The sequence below is a fragment of the Lampetra fluviatilis genome, chromosome 25 (genome assembly GCF_964198595.1).
Source record: "Lampetra fluviatilis chromosome 25, kcLamFluv1.1, whole genome shotgun sequence".
Lineage (NCBI taxonomy): Eukaryota > Metazoa > Chordata > Hyperoartia > Petromyzontiformes > Petromyzontidae > Lampetra > Lampetra fluviatilis.
Genome location: NC_136299.1, coordinates 3,940,646 through 3,959,639, shown reverse-complemented (window position 1 = coordinate 3,959,639; position 18,994 = coordinate 3,940,646). Strand labels below are relative to the sequence as shown.

General features: G+C 47.2%; 1 protein-coding gene across 1 annotated transcript in view; it reads left to right on the top strand.

Annotated features, from left to right (window-relative positions):
• The window catches only part of LOC144941609 (estrogen-related receptor gamma-like), a 253,804-nt gene that overhangs the window by 80,590 nt on the left and 154,220 nt on the right, over nt 1-18,994 (top strand). The window contains exon 2 of the mRNA XM_078867929.1: nt 17,220-17,302. Coding sequence (XP_078724055.1) covers nt 17,220-17,302 — 83 coding nt within the window. The remainder of the gene's footprint in view (nt 1-17,219; nt 17,303-18,994) is intronic.

Sequence of the window (18,994 nt, the reverse complement as noted above, 5' to 3'; positions counted from 1 at the left end):
AGTTCATACACAAAGACCCCTGTATAGAATAAGGTAATCATATCACGTGGTAATTAAAATGCTAAAAATAAATACGCAAAAATAGTGCCAAGGTTTAAGCGAATGTCCTCTTGCCCTTGTTTTTGTATTTGTCCTTCTGCGACAAGAGAAGGACAAGTGACATAAATGCTGATGCTATTTTACTAAATATATTTTTGGCAGTTTAAATCACCGATGACATTGCTCAGAGGTGTGCGTGCGTGCACACTGAAGGTGTATCTGCCAATGCAGCTAAAACCCCGCATGTGCACGCGCACGTCTGTACGCATGCAGCAACCATGTCTACAAAATACGCTGCGGTAGAGCGACTCGCAATAAAGAAAGTTAGGTGTTCAAATCAAGATTGTGGATCGGTTAATCTCATCGTCCCCATGCACGGTAAAGGTGCAGGCCTGCAATTGCTTGCTCGCACCACCGCTGGCGCTAAAAATGACCTCCACTAGAGGGAGCTCTAGGAGGCCCCTGTGGAGGGGTGATCTTTGGGTGTCCCTTTCATTGCTGGTCAAATGTTTTGGTAGGGGCAGGAATACAAACACTGTACCCCGCCACATGTGACCTACTGCTAGGTGGAGAGTGACAGAGAGATTTTGAGAATTAAAAAAACTGCCATGCCAGCGAATCCAACCGGCGACCTTTGGATTTCAATAATAATAATTATTATTTATCTATCAGGGAGAGCCACACTGAGTCTTATGACTCAGGAGGGTCCTGCATTGGGTTTTTATTTTGAGATCTTTCAGCCAATTAATGATGAGCATTTATTGTACGAGTTGGAGGAAACCAGAGCACCGGGAGAAAACCCACACACGCAAGGGGACAACACTTCAATTTCCATACAGATGCAAAGAGATGGCGATTAGTCCACTTGCTGTACTGCCTTCTCCTGGCGAGACACGATATGGCACCTCCTCAACACCCACAGAAAGGGAGTTTCACCACGTGCGTGCGATCCGCCAACCCGTGCTGCACCCACAGTGCTGGATTACAGGCCAGCTGCCTGGCGAACCGTTGCACCACGGGCATGATCCCAGTGGGCTGAATTAAATGAGTACCACTACTGTAGCTAGTCAACAGGCATTGTCTCGTGAGGAGGCTCGCTTATCCTACACTATTTTATATTTATAGGGCGCCTTAGCTCAAGGCGTGAGTGATTTAGATGGCAGGGCCGTGCCAGGGCCGAAGAATTGGTGACCAGAGCAGAGGGCACATGGGGGTCACGAAAGGGCAGGGGAGGGATGGGGAGGAGTGGAGTGGCGAGGGGAGGGAAGAGGGAGAGCATTTGCATGTTAGCCACGTTCCTAAAATGAGTTTCGGGCGGCGGTCATTTCTGCGCGTGGGTGAGGCTCAGGGCCAGAGCCAGAGATGGAGATTGTGTATTTCGGTGGCAATGGCCAGGCTTCGCATAGAACAACCGATCGGTACTTATTCATATTCTTAGGTTTTTTTTCGGTAAAGTCACGTAGGTAAAACATCAAAATTAATGAAAATAAAATAAAACAAAAATCACGACGTTTCGGAGGCAACACAAGTCTCCGTCATCAGGTGGGACCGACACAGCCGAATTAGCTGCATCAAGTGAGGCAATGATTCAAGATGTAATCCCTTATAATTTATTGACGATCGGGGCGATGATGGTCTGCGTTGACCCCACTCAAGCATCCTTTTGAAATGCAGTGCCACAAACTAAGGTTCGTCCCAAACTCCAGTAAACAATGTTGAAAAGCGAGGTCCACACACCATGCATTTCCATTAAAGTCTGAGACCACCACAGTGTGGCAGGTGGGAGTCACTGTGACAATGAGCGCTGGCCGGCCCAATGCCGCTGGTTCTGTCAGAGAAGACAAAGGCGGCCCAGGGCTCGTGTGAGCTCCACAGCCTTGTGGGGGGATTGACTCTTATCCAATCGGGCTCTGCGGCGATGATGCAATAACAATAACAATTGCTCACCTCATTGGTGGGAGAGGGCATTCATTACCCAAGGGGTAATTGGCTTCAGCTGCTGCTGTGTCTATATGAACGGAGGGGGGCTGTCGACGCGAGCGAAGGGAGAGGAAGGCAGGAGGCCGTCGTTGTATGTTGCGTCTCCTGATGCTGTTCATGTCGGCTGATAACGGTCACGCTGCAGATGGTGATGGTGGTGATGCTATTGGGGGCCTCTTGCGGGGCTGAGAGTTGTTAAAAAAAAGATTGCACAGCGAGCAGTGTTGTGGAGTTCCCCTGATGTTTGAAATCCATTTTTTTTTACACGCAAAATTGTATATTTCATGAATACAAACCGATGCATTTTGCTTTTTGCAAGAGTCAATGGGAATACTGCCACCTATTGACATTGCGAATATGGACTTCATAACCTGCGCATGCGTTGTCGTCTGTTGGGTTCAACGCACTCCGTAGAAGCAGGCTTAAGGTTTGGTAGGGTCCCCAATGGAAAATTCGAATCGGGTTCCTCTGCCATCGCACATTATAATATGTAACTTTCATGGGACGATGGCGCTAGCACTGAATTGAAACCGGCTGCTGAATCTAAAGCGACGTTCAGAGCCACAGTTTCTCCCCGACCGTGTGTATCCATCGGCGGCTCTAAGCCGGTTGTACGAATTCCACATTGCTTTGGTGGGGATCGGTTTATCCATCGGATAAACAACTGTCGGTTTCCTGCAACGTGGTATTTATTTTTAGACCGTGGTGGGATGATGGGATAAGCTGTCCCCCCACCCCCACCCGTCCAGGATTTGAACTCACATCCTTGCCTGGAGTATTCGAATCGCAAGTGCCATTTGGCTGGTGCATGTAAAACGAAATCAAAGCGAAGGAGTCATTTTTCTGCTCAAATGAGCGGTGCTCATCTCCTCTTCAAAGTTTTGAGCCAGTGGAAAGATGTTAACTCCCTCGCGCCTGCTTTACAGGAGATCTTGGGATTGATCCACCACATCGACGCCTGTATATTTGGAGTTTGCATGTCTCTCTACCAGTGGTCGCATAGCTTTTCCCTCCACATTTAGTTTCAAGATACCTGGTAAAATTAAAATAGTATATTCACGTGGTAGGAGCACGCCTATCCAGGAGACAACCTCTGTTGATTTCCCCCACAAAGCTATACTCATTGTAGCCACCCCAGCGCAGGAAGATGCGCTGAATCATTTCCGACTAGGAATTTAACTCACGCACGCTCTGCTGCTCGAGGCATCCGGCCGCATGAGCGTTACCAAACCGTGCCCAAGAACAGAGAGCGCGCCTCGTGGGGGGCCGCTAATTCATTTACGAACGGTAAGCACGACCGTCGACCGATCACCGCCGTGACTCACGTGATCAACGTGGACATTGGGCGAGGAGAGCGGACGTTTTTAGGACCGGCGATTGTTGCGTTGAGCCAATAATGCGGCACGCCGAACGTTAAGTCATCGCGCATTCATTCGCGAGACCAAGTTCGAAATCCACATCTGCCCGCCCGCGAATGTTTGCTCGAAGGTGTCACGGTGCCGCGCGGCAATGCTCAATGCGGTGCACGCCGTGTCTGAAGATGTGAGCACGCCAAGCGCTTTGTAAAAATGCGCTCGGAGGATTTTCTCAATTCACTCAGCTAAAGCCCCGATTTGTCACCCTCGTGACTTGCATCACATCTGCCCGGAATTACGCTGCGTCACAGTGCTCCTCTCAGAGTCGGAGGGCGGTTGCGAGTTCACGTTGTAGCCAGAGAGTCGCTCAGCCCCATCGTCTCTCATGTAGAGATGTGGGAAGTCAACATACATTTACAACAGGGATACTGGCCTCTGCGTGCGACACCAAAGCGGTACCCTTGAAGTGGAGTACCACCCCACACTCATTTGTGCAATGGGCACATCGTTTCTTATTTGCAAGGCCCACGGAGACTCTTGATGACGCTAAGTGTCAAAGCTCTGATGCTGTGAATTAATGTCTTGAAATGGTTGCTTATTAAATTCTTTGGTACATGGGTATACCATGATGAGATAAATGTAGACTATTATCTCTGGAATGTGCGTGATGGGCGGTGGAACCCTTTTTAGGGGGCATAATTGTTCACCAACTAACACTAACTAGATTAATTTCATTCTAAACTACTGTACTCACGGAGTGATTTTTTTACGTGTTCATGTGCCCCGTGTCAGAGAACTCAAAATAATGATTTGTGTCCGCAGTATTGATTCAAGATAAGCAAACAAGGAAACTTTGTACTAGTTTGAACGTATTTTCAGGGCCTGCGTAATTTCAGCAGCGTTGGTTCAAGACAAGCAAGCTATCGACCGGTTTCGACATACTGCTTCTTCCGAGCAGTCAGCCTTGATTGAATCAATACTGATAAAATGCACTCCCAGAAGGCCGTGCGGCTGGTTTGTTGTGCAAGAAGTGCTTTTATCTTGTATGTGGAAATACGGATTTGTGAAGATGACAGATTGCCCGCTTATGAGTTCGGTACTTAGAGGGACATGTTACAGAACATCTTCATGGTCACGATATGTTAACTACCTCGCCTGGTATACAGGAGGTCGTGGGTTTGATCCCAACTCTGACAGCCTGTATATTTGTAATTTGCATGTTCTTCCCATGGTTGCGTGGATTTTTCTCCAGGTTTTCCGGTTTTTCCCTCCACATTTAGAAACATGCGTTTAGAGTGTTTGGCCACAGTACATTTTTACATGATAAGCCACTTCGTTCGGCTTTCATTTGTGCCCAGATGGCTTTTGTAAAAGTCCAACATAGCTCAGTGGGCCTTACCTGGTCAAATAAAATAGTAAATGAAATAGTTACTTCTGAAATCTCTCCAAGGAACTCCTTACCCACACCCTGCCCTGCTATAGAGATATATCTTCCTTCCACAGCAGGCAAAACCGACGCGTTTAACTTCGCCAGGTTTAGTGCGGAGCGGGAACTTAACGTGATGGCTTCGTGGAGCAGGTGGTCACGGCAGAGGCCATCAACTCCAAGGTTTCACCAGTGCCAGATCCGCATCGTGACCCGAGCCACCCGGCCACCTGGCATGCGCATCACCGTCGGCGTCATCTTTCATCCCCTTTCGCCAGATTATTAAGCGGCAATGGAGCCGTGTGAATGTCCACCCGTGGTTCCCTTTGCCGGGCCCAGTACGAATGCTTCGCTCGAGCTCAGTCCCTCTGTTTTTCTAGATCTCTCATGAGTGCCTGCATCTCTCCACCCAGTTTGTGTTTGTCTCCCCCTACTTATATTCCCTTTCACATCTGTGTCACACCGTCAGCTGTGGGATCCTGGCCGGGTTCATTGTGTAGTTTTATTCCCTTGACTTTGTCTCATGAGGTTGTTTTCAGCCCGAACTATCTACTGCGCTCCATAATAGAGGTTTTTTTTTTGTTAGATCGCGTAAATATAAACGTGTCGTGAAACCCGCGGGTGGTGGCGGGTTTAATGAAACATTTATATTTATGCGAAGTATCCCAAATAAAAGCCCCTCCGTTATGAATATTGGTCGCGAAAGCCACCGTGCTTAACGTATCTACTAGACTACCTCAAGTTCTTTAATTGCCATGTAATATCGTACGGCACGCTTCGATAATTCCTTACAGAAACCAGCTGCAGGCTACAGGAACTGGTTGGTCGGTGCTGTTTGCTGGAATCACGGTCATAAGGTCAGGGACTGTGGGGGCTAATCACGTGGCCTGTAATCCAGCACTGTGGATGCAGCAAGGGTTGCGAAACTCCCTTCCTAAGGGTATCGAGATGCATGAATCGGTCCGTAACAACTTGATGTGTCGAGGACGGCAGAACTTGGGCAATTCACGACACCGGGTGCTGCCTTCCCACTTTTCTTCGTTCCCCCGTGCCTTTCAGTTGTTCTCACAGAGACGCTCTGAATCTGACTCGGTGGAGAACATTGCTGACCAGCACTCTTAGCTATCAGGCTGCCTGAATGGTTTAACGGAGTTAATCAGCTTTAGTAACCCACCATTCACCTAAACTTCCATTGTTAAACAATGACAACATTAAATGCAAACGATGCTGGAGTAATGTATTTCGGTAATTAACTACGTAAAGGTTTAGCTGAAACGGAAGATAGATATTTAAATATGTAGCTTCTGGAGTGTTTGGATAGTTCTTATGATGATATATTTGCTTGTATGTACGTACGTGTGCGCACATGCCGGGGGCAATCTAAGTAACCGGAGAATATCCACACAAACGAGGGGGATAACCCTCAAGACGTGACTGTGAATATCGTCGCCAGATGCCATCGGTTGCAAAAGGAATTATCCAAACGCACCCGAGTAGAATTTTTCTTTAAACAAAAAATGTTTTACAGCATCAACATCGATTCGTCAACGTAACCTGTCCTTTTCTTTATTTAAGTCGTGAATGCGCCGCAGTTGATGACCGGCAGAAATGTCAACCCCTTGCGCTCGTCACATTGTCGTCTCAGCTTACTAACAGAACTCAGCATTAACGATCACACCGTCTTATCTGCAGATGAAGGGGCGCGCTCGTCATTTATATATAAAGCGGGCGAATCCGAGACGCGCTTGGATGATGGCTATAGGCGTGCGCGTGTGGGTAGACGCATTGATTTATGGATGGGCGGATGGACGGAGCGAGAGAGATTTGCTTACTTACCTCGGAGTAATTACTGCAAGCCACCCTTATTGCTCACTGCCTCACTTATTTATAGATATCCATACTCGAGTATGCCTGATGCTGTCGATTTCGCAGATTGTCAGTTGACTTCCTTTGACGGTGCCGATGTGTAATTTCAGCAGAAGTTGGTTCATCTAATCAAATTAAAGATTTGCCATCCCGTGACTGTGACTGTTAAGACAACGGGGCGTCATTCACACACATCGGCAACTGCGATTGTCATCGCAGATATGTGAACATTACCTGCAGTTGTCAATTTATACGCAGTCCCTACTTTCCTTGATAGACGCTCAAAATCACTGGTCGCAATTTAAGTGAATACACGATTTGATGCAAGGCCATACGTGTCTACGTACCCAGATGATTTATGTGGCAATGTTCATCTGCATTGGCAGCCCTGTGTCCCCGTGATGGAAATTCCACATTCCTCTTGTCGGAGGCCAGTCTATTACAAAGGACAACTGCTTTTGAAATAAAGGATATCGATCAATATATACTGTATAAAAGTCTATAAACCCTAAATAATTGTGAAAAAATAAAAGTGAGCTCTCATTGAGATAAATTAGTTTGCATACAAATGATTCATTGATAGGATATTAGAGTGCACCATTCCATATTGATATAGCAATAGCATAGTACAGTGTTGCGTGTTTCTGTATTTGGTAATTAAACAATGATCATGCAATGGATGGACTCACCCCCGTCATACGAATGTGGATTTTACCACGATTGGAGCAGGGCTGTTAACAGACGATGAGCACTGTGTAACCGCACCATCGCAAGCTGTTGACACGCAGTGCTTTATTCCCATTGCAGCATGCTGTATACAGATGCAATCACGTTGGGCATGGGGGACAGTGTTTAAGGAGCGATAACACAATGTAATGTTACCATTACCAATTACCGTGATGTATATGTTTATTGAATAACGTTACTAATATTACAGAGCATTTAATGAAGAACATGTCCCTAATGGTGGTAGTCACAGGCTGTAACGTATTATTATTACGCACATTGTGATTACCCCAGCCCGCATGTCCAAATATGTAGGTCAACAGTGAAAATGAACACAGTGGTCCTGCATTATGGACAATGGATATTCGCACAGCGTGGGGCTAATAAGGTTAATTGGCTAGGACTCCCAAATGTCTGCTCCCCGCTAACGGATACTCCGGCTCGTACACTTAACGTGCGTGCGCTCCTTGGGACGCGGACGCGGTGCAACGGTTAGCGGAGGTCGCCGGTTTTTTGGAGCGGATCTCCCCGCGCAGGCGGCGAAGAGGCGACGGCGCAAGTTTCTTGAATCTCTCCACGCACCCTGCCTGCCAACGCCGGCTCTGTCCACCCAGAATATATTAAAAAAAACGGAAACAGCACAGTTAGGTGGGGTAAAGTTCGGGTACTGCCACATCTCGCAGGATGTGTGGCCATTGTGGAGGTGCAGGCCAAACTGCCCTCCGTAGAGGGACTTTTTTTAGTGGAGACCCTTCTGCCAGCAGTGGCAGTGAGCAGGGAAATGCAGGGCTGCACCTTTATCTTGTATAAGGTCCAAAAGTGGATTGCATGCTGAGGACGTATATTGTAGCACATAGTGAATTCGTTTAATTCAAATATTTGTATGTATTCTAGATTTGAAGCTTTCGTGACTGCAAGGAATCATCTTCTTAGGTTTTTTACCGAAAAAACCTAAGAAAATTTGTATGTATGTTGAATTCCCTTCGCACCGTAATATGAGCAGATGCATATTGTATACAATAACAAACTATAGATGCTAAAATGAAACCCAACAATGTATTTATTTTAGTGGAGTCCTACATTCAGACTATTGGACAATCCCTGAATGAGTCTGTTGTGCATTGGAGCAAAACAGTACGTAGAGAAAGCCCATGCACACAAGGCAATAGACACTCGTCAAAAAAAACCTCGACCTACTTGCTGGACTGTCGTCAATTGGTCACCACGTATGCCAACGGATGGGTTGGTGTCTTGTGCATTCGAACAAACTCTGTGCGACTCATGAATCCCAATCTCAAAGTATGAATCCAGTAGCAGCGTGGATCTTTGTCAGCTTCTATCAGCTTAAGTATAATAGTACTGCGCTGGGGAGGGCGAGAGGGTGGGGGGGGGGGCTAACCGGGGGGGGGGGATTCATCACAAGACTCCAAACTATTTAAAACGTTTGGCTGATCCTGCCCTTTGAGTGGAACCATGTATCCTTGAGGCCATGCCTTTTGGGGGCCCATATTCAAAATCATTGGTTTTGGACTATGTTTGTGCCACAGCTGAGCTTTCTGGCCCCTTCTAGAACATCATTGGAATTGGCATGAGACACTCCCAGTCAGAATGTCTTCATGTTATTATTGTCCATGTACTGACCGTGCTTAACTTAGATGTGAAATGTTTTATTGAAATATCAAATGGAGAGAACTTCGGTTCTCTTAAATGGAGTGGGGGAGGGGAGCTAAAATTCGTATCAAATAGTGAAAAATATGAATTGGGCAGGATGGAAATGTGGAATTTCCAGCACTAGTTCAGGGCCACCATCAGAATTGAGAAACGTGGCATTGTACACGACTCAGGGGCTTGTAGTCCACCACGCCGCATTGTACGCGCATTTACACATTCGGTACACACGCTGCGTTGCGTCGCCGTTCACAGGGGAAGAACGGACGCCACATATATATGCTCTGCAAACCGTTACACGGAGGACATTAGCAGAGCACGTTAACACTCCCAACTCGGCGCGCGGCTCAACGCGATAAGTCGTGCGGCGGCTGCGATCACACCCCGGCACCAACCCAACACGCAAGTCAGCCCTCCCTCATCCTTCCCCCAGCGCAGCCAGCCACCCTCCCACCCACATCGCCACCACCACCCCGTGTCTCCAGCCATGCACACCCCCCCCCATCCCAATCCAAAGCCAGAGCCCACCCCCACTGCTATCCCACAACACCACCACCACCCCCAACCTCCAGCGCTGCCTGTCATTCTCGCGAGGAGCGCGCTCCTTTTGCCATTGCGCGAGTCGCGGGCTGCCGCTCCGGGCTTCAATAATAGCGACGGATTCGCAGGTGGCCGTGCAAGGCAGCAGCACCCGGGTTCCCTTCACACGCGAGGCAGCAAACGCCCGTGCGGGTCTCACGGACTGGACGAAGGGGAGAGAGTGACCCGGGGCAAGCGAGCCGGCCCGCAGCAGCAGCAGCCTTTAGCCCGCGGGACTGCCCAAGCCACCGTGCGAGTTTCGTGAGCTCAGCGAGACGAGGAAAGAGAGGAGAGAGGAGGGGGGGGAGCATCGATATCTGCAGTGAGGTTTTTAAGCAGCCGGTTTCTCTGCCAGCAGAACTCAGTGGAGACACAGTGGTAAGAGAGAGAGAGAGAGTGGAGGAGAGAGGGAGGGAAGGGGAGGGATAGCGTTAACAACTGGCCTCTATGCAGTATGAATTAAACGGCTGCGAGTTTGAACAACGGCAGCTGACTCGAATGTGACAACGCCTTCAATCCACTGCAGCCAGGAGTGGAGTTTGGAAGAAAAATAAATCGAACGTCAAGATAGAGCAGAAAACAAGCAGACAGTCGTGTTCTTCTCTGTGCGTCTTCATTCAGACCGACGTTGAGTTGCGTAAAAACTTCTGAAAGTCAAGCACTTGCACGTGAGTTTTTTTTCAAGGAACCTTTCGTTGCTCTCAATGGATGTGTGTCCGTGCTGTGTTGTTTTTATCATGACAGTGGTAGTTGCGTGGAACGCGGTGCGTTTGCTTGTCAATGATTGTGACGAAAGTGTTTAATGTGGGTGGTAATACGGACACTTAAATTTGATGCAATTGCTTTGCTGTTTCGTAATCATTCTGAATTGAGATTGCACTAGCAATGAATCAGAGGTTACGGGCAAAACATACGAAAGAGGCGTTAATTTCGGGAAGAAACAAGGAATGACTGTTACCTGCCCGTAAATGCCATCGATCTAATAATGGCAACCATGCGATGAAATCACGGCGGGCAGTGAAGTTTTTCTTGACATTGTCTCATAACGCGTCGTATGTATTTATATTGGACTTCTTTCGTACCGTACATAGGCAACCACGCTAATCGTAGGTGCGTTCTATCTGTTAACATCTGTTCATGTTCGCGTATGATACTGGTACGGAATGAAATCTTGCAATTAAATAAAAAAAACACATTTTTAATGCGTGCAAATAAAATTACTGCTTGCAATTTGTTGAGTGGGAGAAGATTTTGAACATGATCACTGTGGAATCGTAATCGTGATGCCTGTACTCAACATGAGCGAACAAACATTCTTATTTTCTTTCTACAAATTGTCATTGTTTTGGTTATAAGCCGAGTATAATATAGCCACAGTAATGAGCGCCAACCGTGTCCCTTATTCGTAATGCTGTGTTCTTGTAAATATTTACAAATGTAATGGTGCCGAGTGCATTATACGAAGCCTCTTATTAAAGAGAGCATACGCGAAGTTCTGCACACGAACGCGTTTAAACAAGAAACTGAACCGTTTAGTTTGATCAAACACGGGGACCACAGCCGTAATGAATGTGAGTGGATACGATCTAGTGTACATTCCTATTCCGCGTAATAGCCATCGCTGAGTAAAATGTGAATCTCAAACTCACGACATCCACTTTTTTGGGGAAGTGGGAGAAAGGTAAGATTTTTATCTCGGTGGCTTTTCGACTATTTAAATATTTAAAAAATGTGTTTTACCATTCTGGTCTAATGCACTTCATTCCTTAGTGACATCCTCTCCAGTAAAAGAAAACAAGCACAAACTAGCTATGTTAAATGCACCGATAACAAAATACAGTGATAAAACATAATGTCGTGATAACTCTATAATGTAGGCGTTTTTTTTCTTCAAAAGTGCTCTCCATTGTAATGATGCATTTTACTGAGTGTGTTAATATCGACGCTTGTGCCACAGTGAAAATAAATACGTAATACAACCCAACACGCTCCTCAACAACACTGCCTTCAGAGAAATGAACCATGTATGATTGGCGACGTTTCGGGCAATGGCCCTGAGGCAGTGTTGCTGACGGGCGGGTTGAGTTTGCGTGTTGATTGTGCTTGCTGCACCACTGCGAAAGTGGCGGCAGCAGCATAGCCAAATAATTCGTGAAAATAAAACGCGCAAGCGATTGTGTGTTCTATTGTTGGTCTCAAACCCGCGAACCTGACGTGTAAATGAATACACATCCTTCCTGTTAATTACCATGTTATATATGTACACACGCAGCATACATTTGCAATGTGCTTCTACAGTATTGTCATGCCTTAACGTTATCCAATAGGCTCTATTATAATAATAATAATTATATAGTAAGACCGTGGCTCATGAGCACATGGTCCAAAAGTGTATGCAGATACATCACTGTAAGTGTACACACGCACCGCGCCACCACTGCATGATTTTTTTTTTAAGAACCCTCTGTTTGGCATTGGTGTAATTGCACTTTTTACAACCCTTATTGCAAATCTTGCAATGTATGAATAGAACATTAGTGGTGTGATTTTTTTACAATCATGTTTATTAGCCCAACATTAAGTATATTCACATCGTTACACAATACGATTTAAAACAGCCACATCGCGATCATTAAATGTGGCATTACTACAACGTGCACGATGTTAATCTTACGCACGCACGCGGTATTCACAGGTCATCATCGCCGCTGTAGCAACTTGCCTGGCCATACGCTCGTAAAAGTCGCGAGCTCGCATCCCAGTCAAGGGTTGAATCGTCCCCATCATCCCCTGAGGGTCAATAAAGCAGGCATCGCGGTGGCAATTTCCTCTGGGGAGGACTGGTCCCGGCCATTGGAATGTGTAATTTCCCACTCGTTTTCGGCTCAGTGTGTCCACAAAAGGCACGGGCCACTGCCCATCTCTCAGAGGTCGCAACCGGGTACCCGATACCCGTACCCTACCCGATACCCGGCTACCCGTACCCGGCCGGGTACGGGTAGCCGGGTAGCCGTTTGCGACCCTGGTGCGGCCGGGTACGGGTACGGGTAGGCCGTGAGTCACTGGTGAGTCACCGTTTGTCACTCATTTCGGGTAGGGTACGGGTACTGGTAGGGAACGGGTACCCGTGCCCAGCTGGGTATGGGTACGGGTACCCATTTGCGACCCTGGTGCGGCCGGGTACGGGTACGGGTAAGGAATCAAAACCCGTTTGCGACCTCTGCCATCTCTCTCGCACTTGAGCAAGAGAGACGCATCTCTTGACGGCTCAACTTCCACACAGTCCGTGTCGCGCCGCGCTTGCGCGTTGCCGCGTGGCTTTGACGTTGCCGAAAGAAAATAAAAAACAGTCCCTGCAATTGTCGCCTCTTCGAGTCAAACGCTTCATGAACTCGCTCGAGATGTACGTATATATATATAAAATAGCAATGTCCGTCTGGGACTATTAAATATCCATCATTATTCCATACGCGCCAATCTCTGTAACGCCACCGGTAATTGTGTTTTATGCCATTCCGCCCGCGAGGGTATAATTGCTTTCTCAGCGCGAGAGTTTGCTCAGAATTAGAACGGGGGGGGGGGGTGGCGGGCAAGAGGAAGAAGGGGGGCCCAAGTGCCCTCCGACGGCTCACGCCACGGCGCGCTGGCGGTCCGTTTAAAGGGAGCAATCACAGCACGTGGCTAAAGCGATGATTACTGGGGGGGGGGGGGTTACCCTACTTTATTCATTTTTAGCAGCAGTTTTTTTTATATCCCCGCACAGCCAAACAGATTCACACGCCTGGACCAAAACCGCTGCTCCCCCCCCCCCCACCGCGCTCTTTAAATAGCCCAATGCCCGATTGTGCGTAGCTCCGAGTCAAATGCGGCGAATTGCCTCCTTTAAAAGCCGGTGGGGCGACCCTCTGCTGTGCACGGCTTAATAAGCACACGGATCGCCCCGCGCAGGTGAACGCTCCTTGGGCCGTCGCGCCAACGTGCCGAGACGATGCTCGCGCCCAGCGTGGAATTTCACCAAAATGAATATTGGGGGAAGCGGATCCCCCGTTGTCGCAGCGTGTGCACGGCGGACGGAGTTGTCGAATTATCTAAACCGCGGGAAAGGCACCGTTGGCATCGAATGTCGTCGGTGTGCCGTGCCTGATTTGGGCCAGTTTGAGGATTATTTTGAATAAGAATTGCCGCCCCGGGGCGGTGTTCTGACGGCATTGCCCCCGTCACTCGAAATTAGAAGGTTGTAACTTCAAATCCTGCCCGGGTATCATCTTAGCCCATTGCGCAGAACGTTAACAATGAATGAGGTTCGGAGAAACAAAGAATAATCCTGCCGTGGGAACGTGGAAATTCCATCATCAGTTCGGGGCCACAGATAAATTACAAGCAGTTATTTTCTTGTTTCATTTCAACTGTCGCGTTTGTATTCTCACGTTTTTATATCTGATGTCATCTCCTTCGTCTGTACCATTATCCAAAAAGTACCCAATAGGATTTGATTACCAGATATCAAATCTTGCATAATACCTTCTTACACCACAATTCAGTTCATGCAGCCCTACCATCACAATTTAATTTCATCCAGAATTAAGGTGATGCTAAAATGTTATTCAGTGGACATTCACTTAATCAAATGCATTCTCTGCTTCTTTGGTTACCGCATGAAAAGACAAGTCCACTGCAATGGGAATGCCATAGTAATGTGGAATTTCCATGACTGGATAGTGTTCATCTCTTGCGGGCAACTACAAAAGTTCAACGATGCGTCGTCGTTCACAGGCACGATGTTCGACGTTTCGCTTCACAGCCTTTCTTCTGGAACTGAATTTGCGGTATAATCGGACAACCCGACAGAGGGCTTATCCAGCGCGGCCGCGATAACCAACGCAGCAGCCGCAAGAGATGAGCGCCACCCAACACGGAGACGCCTTGACAAAGTTGCAGTGGTCGTCCACACACATAGATATGCAAAGACAAAGATCCCCCGTACTGCCTTGAACAGACTGTAGTGGCAAGTGCTGTTCGCGAGCACCTAAGAAGGGCGGCACGGCACACGAGGTGGTGGGTGGCCAGCACCACACCCGGCCGCCTTTGTCTCCCCCGTTCTGACGTTTACATGCCATAACAGGTACTCAGTTTAAGGCTGAGTTTACCTTGGGGGAGGCCCAGGACCAGATTCAGATATTCGCCACTGTTATTAGTCGTGAGCGGGAATCAATCTCAAGATTGCTGGGTTCGTAGCGTTGCTAACCACTACACTACCGTTCCCCACCACATATATCACACACACAGACAGACCTTTCCTTTGCAGCTCAATTAGCCAATGTATCTGTGCCACGATTCTCTCTTTGTTCATTATAGGTCTATAAATAAGGGTTCCTTTACACCAACAATTAAAAATAGACTCAGATTACAGCGAGTACGCACGATAGGCCTTTCCACTAAACGTATATAATCATTGTTGTTCGGCAGATTAAAGGGAATCCTTACGTAGTCACTTTTATCTTTGTTTGTGCGTTCTTAAATCGTAGATGTCTAAAAATATCAAAACAGAACAGTCACAAATGAACTACGAGTTAGTCGTGTATCCAGTCACGTTCAAATTAAATTCTGTTTGTGGTTCAAATAATCAAATCTTTTTACGAAGATTTCATCGGTTAACGCTTTGAAATGTGCACATTTATACCCGCAGTGCATGCAAATGCACTTTGTAGCATTGTACAATAAAGCGTCACCCGTTTTAGGGAAAAAAACAGGGTCTTCGTCATTGATACCTCTTTGCAAACGGAAACGTTAATTTCCACGAGCTTTGTCCGTGCAATGTTGTGTCGAACAGGCTTCAGTGCTGTATATTTAATTTTTTAAAATAACCTAATACTGAGTCCCAGTTGAGCTATTAGAGTCGAGGGATTTTTTTTCGTAGCATGTCCCTCCGATCGGTCAGTATGATATCACGTTGTGTTGCGAAACGACGCTGGAAGATGGTTAAACGGCGATGAGATGTTAACTACCTCGCCTGGTATACAGGAGGTCGTGGGTTCGATCCTGTCCCCTGACGCCTGCTGCGTATTTGGATTTTGCATTTTTCTCTCCCCAATGGTCGCGTTGATTTCGCTCCGGGCGCGCCGGATTTTCCCCTCCACATTTAGAATCAACATCACGCGTTTAGAGTTACTTGGCTGCTGTAAATGTCCACGTGATAAGCGACTTCGTCGAGCTATCATCTGTGGCCAGGTAGCTTCTGTAAAAGAGCTACGTAGTTCAGTGGGGCCTTACTTGGTAAAATAAAACAAATTGTAGTTTATAGATGGTTGTCTCTTCAGAGAGCCTTTCCTAAGAACAACCGCTAGATGGCAGATTAAGTGGTCTAGATCGCTAAAGTATATATCAATACGTGAAACAAACAGAGCTATGAAGTGTATAGTAATGTAGTGTCATTCCCTTGTTTGTGTACCGACTATCGTTATAATAACTCACTCGACATTCTCACAGACGCTGCGGTATGTGGCAACATTTGGCAAATTATTCCGTCGGGAAAACCCCATGCAATAAAAAATATATATATATGTAAATGTGTGTTGTGTGTATTACGCGTGAAGTCAGATCTTAAAGGTGATCTGGTTAGATGGTATTGTGGTCATACCACAGCTGATAATCGGAAGGTTGATAATGAAAACCCAGGTCAAGGCATAATTCGACCTATCTTCCTTATTGACGTATAAAAATGTGTACAACTTTCGGAAAAGTCTACATTGGTTGTCCTGTGGAATGACTCGTCCTCGTCACAGGAATGTGGCATGTCCACCACTAGCCCAGGAGCACAAATGGATGAGAGCACCCCACAAAGCTCATTTGAACTGATTTGACACTGATTTGTGGCTAAAATGCACGGAACTCGTAGCAAAATCGTATTCTCTCAATCATTCGCCGTGAGTAACAAACATAAGGGCTCATGAAAAACGGGTTTATACCGGTGGCCATCCGATATTCAAAACCCAGGATCTTGTGTGGTGCATTTTTTAAAGTGCCGACTTGGGATATAAGCCCTCTGAGCTGCCCGGCCATCTCAATGTCCCGCAGGCGTTGAGCTCACGCCGTATGCACGCTCGCCCACTCGCCCGATCGCTCGCACACACGCTCGCCCACTCACCCGCTCGCCAGCACACCCACTCGGCCGCACAGCTGCTCACCCGCTCACCCACTCACCCGCTGGCCAGCACACCCGCTCGCTTGCTCACCCGCTCACCCACTCGCCAGCACACCCACTCGCCCACACACCCGCTCACCCGCTCACCCACTCACCCGCTCACCCACTTACCCGCTGGCCAGCACACCCGCTCGCTTGCTCACCCACTCACCCGCTCGCCCACTCGCCCACTCACCCGCTCGCCCACTCGCCCGCTCGCCCACACACCCGCTCACCCACTCATCCGCTGGCCAGCACACCCGCCCGCTTGCTTAACCACTCACCCGTTCGCCCACTCGCCCGCTCACCCACTCACCCGCTCGCCCGCACACCCGCTCGCCCAGCCGTGATTCCTCTGCACCTTGTCACTTACCGCCTCGTTCTTGTGTTGTCGCTGCAGATTCTTCCACGTGGGATGCATGGAATCGGCATCATCGGCAACCCTGTAGCCAATGCAGATCACTCCATTTCCGCGTGCTCCAGGTCAGACGGCATTTCCTTTGTGCTATTGTGCACACATTATGCTCTCGTATAAACGCACCTTAATAACCCTACACCGCCAGGGCACCTGCTAAAGATCAGCAGAGCAAAGGAGGGAGGATAGTGTGGCTGGTTCCGTACCGCACCCAGCCAAGCTGATTTTTGCACGCACCTCACCAGGTATTACTCACACACTAAGTCGACTGAAGGGAGGTCCAAGCGATATTCGTATTTTTCTCATGTATGTGTTTATTTTCTTACATCCATGAATGCATACATACACAGACGCAACATACATGGATGTGTGTCTCCCATCAATTACTACAATGTATCTTGCTGATACGTATTCGTTCATTTACCCGTGACGTCGTTCACCATTTGATCTGCATTGGTATGTATAGCGTAACGTGAGCAAAGTTGGACAGCTCGTTTCTCCAGTCGTGGTCCTCCTGCTCATAAACCAAACGGCTTTCATGCAAAATAACAAGTTGAGCCTTCAATGCGAATTCTACATGCCCCATATGAATGCAATATTCAGTTGTGAAACATTTTTTTGGAAAGTGTCATTGAGTCTGAAAGACTTGTACAGAATTATCCTGAAAACGAAAACTACTGAGCTATACAGATTTTTTTTCAGAAACAACCTGGCCACAAATGATAGCTCTACAAAGTAGCTTATCACTTGGAAATTGAGAACAGCCAAATACTCTAAATGCATGTTTCTAAATGTGGAGGGAAATCCCGGAGGACCAGGAGAAAAATCCACACGACCACGGGGAGAACAGGCAAACGCCAAATATACAGGCGTCGGTTGTTTGGCCAATTCCTTTAAAGATTATGTTTTTGCAAGTGGGAGAAATCTGCAGGGACTGGAGAAAACCCAAGCACACGACAGAACATCTATTTTTTTCAAAAGTAATGGCATCAGGAGAAGGACAACGGAAAGTTGAGATGACATTTGGCTGTTGAGATTTGCATTCGGAATGATAAAATCGAGATGATGTTTTCAAAATACTGGCCCACCTGGTGAAGGGCATTCATTCATTCACTGGTTATTAATAAAATACCACTAAGCACCGCTGAAAACGAAACTGGCGAACAGACCTGCCATTGCAACATAGACAGAAAGCACAAAATGAAAGGTGAGTTGCATAACAGTAATATCACCTCGTAATGACAGATGTCAAGGACAGTCACTCTGTGCCATTGTGTGGAGGAAAAAATTAAATATCTGTTACAGATGCAATATTGTTTGGTAATTAAGATATGTCGTCCGTTATTCAACAGTGCGAGATAAGCATAACCTCCAATTCCCAGTGCCAAATTGAACCACACCAGACTCTTTAACTCTCTACAAAAATGTTGTAGAGTGGCGAGATGTTAACTACCTCACTTGGTATACAGGAGGTTGTGGTAAATTTGAAGCTTTCGTGACTGCAAGGATTCATACTCTTAGTTCTTTCCGTAAAGTCACGTAGGTAAAACATTAAATTAAAATTAATAAAAAAATTAATAATAAACTTGTGTTGCCTCCGAAACGTCGTGATTTTATTTCTTTATTAATTTTCATTTCATTTTTTACCTACGTGACTTTACCGAAAGAACTAAGAGTAGGAGGTTGTGGGTTTGATCCCGACCCTGACGCTTGTTGTATATTTGGAGTTTTTGTGTCACTCTCTCTCCCCGCGGTCGCGT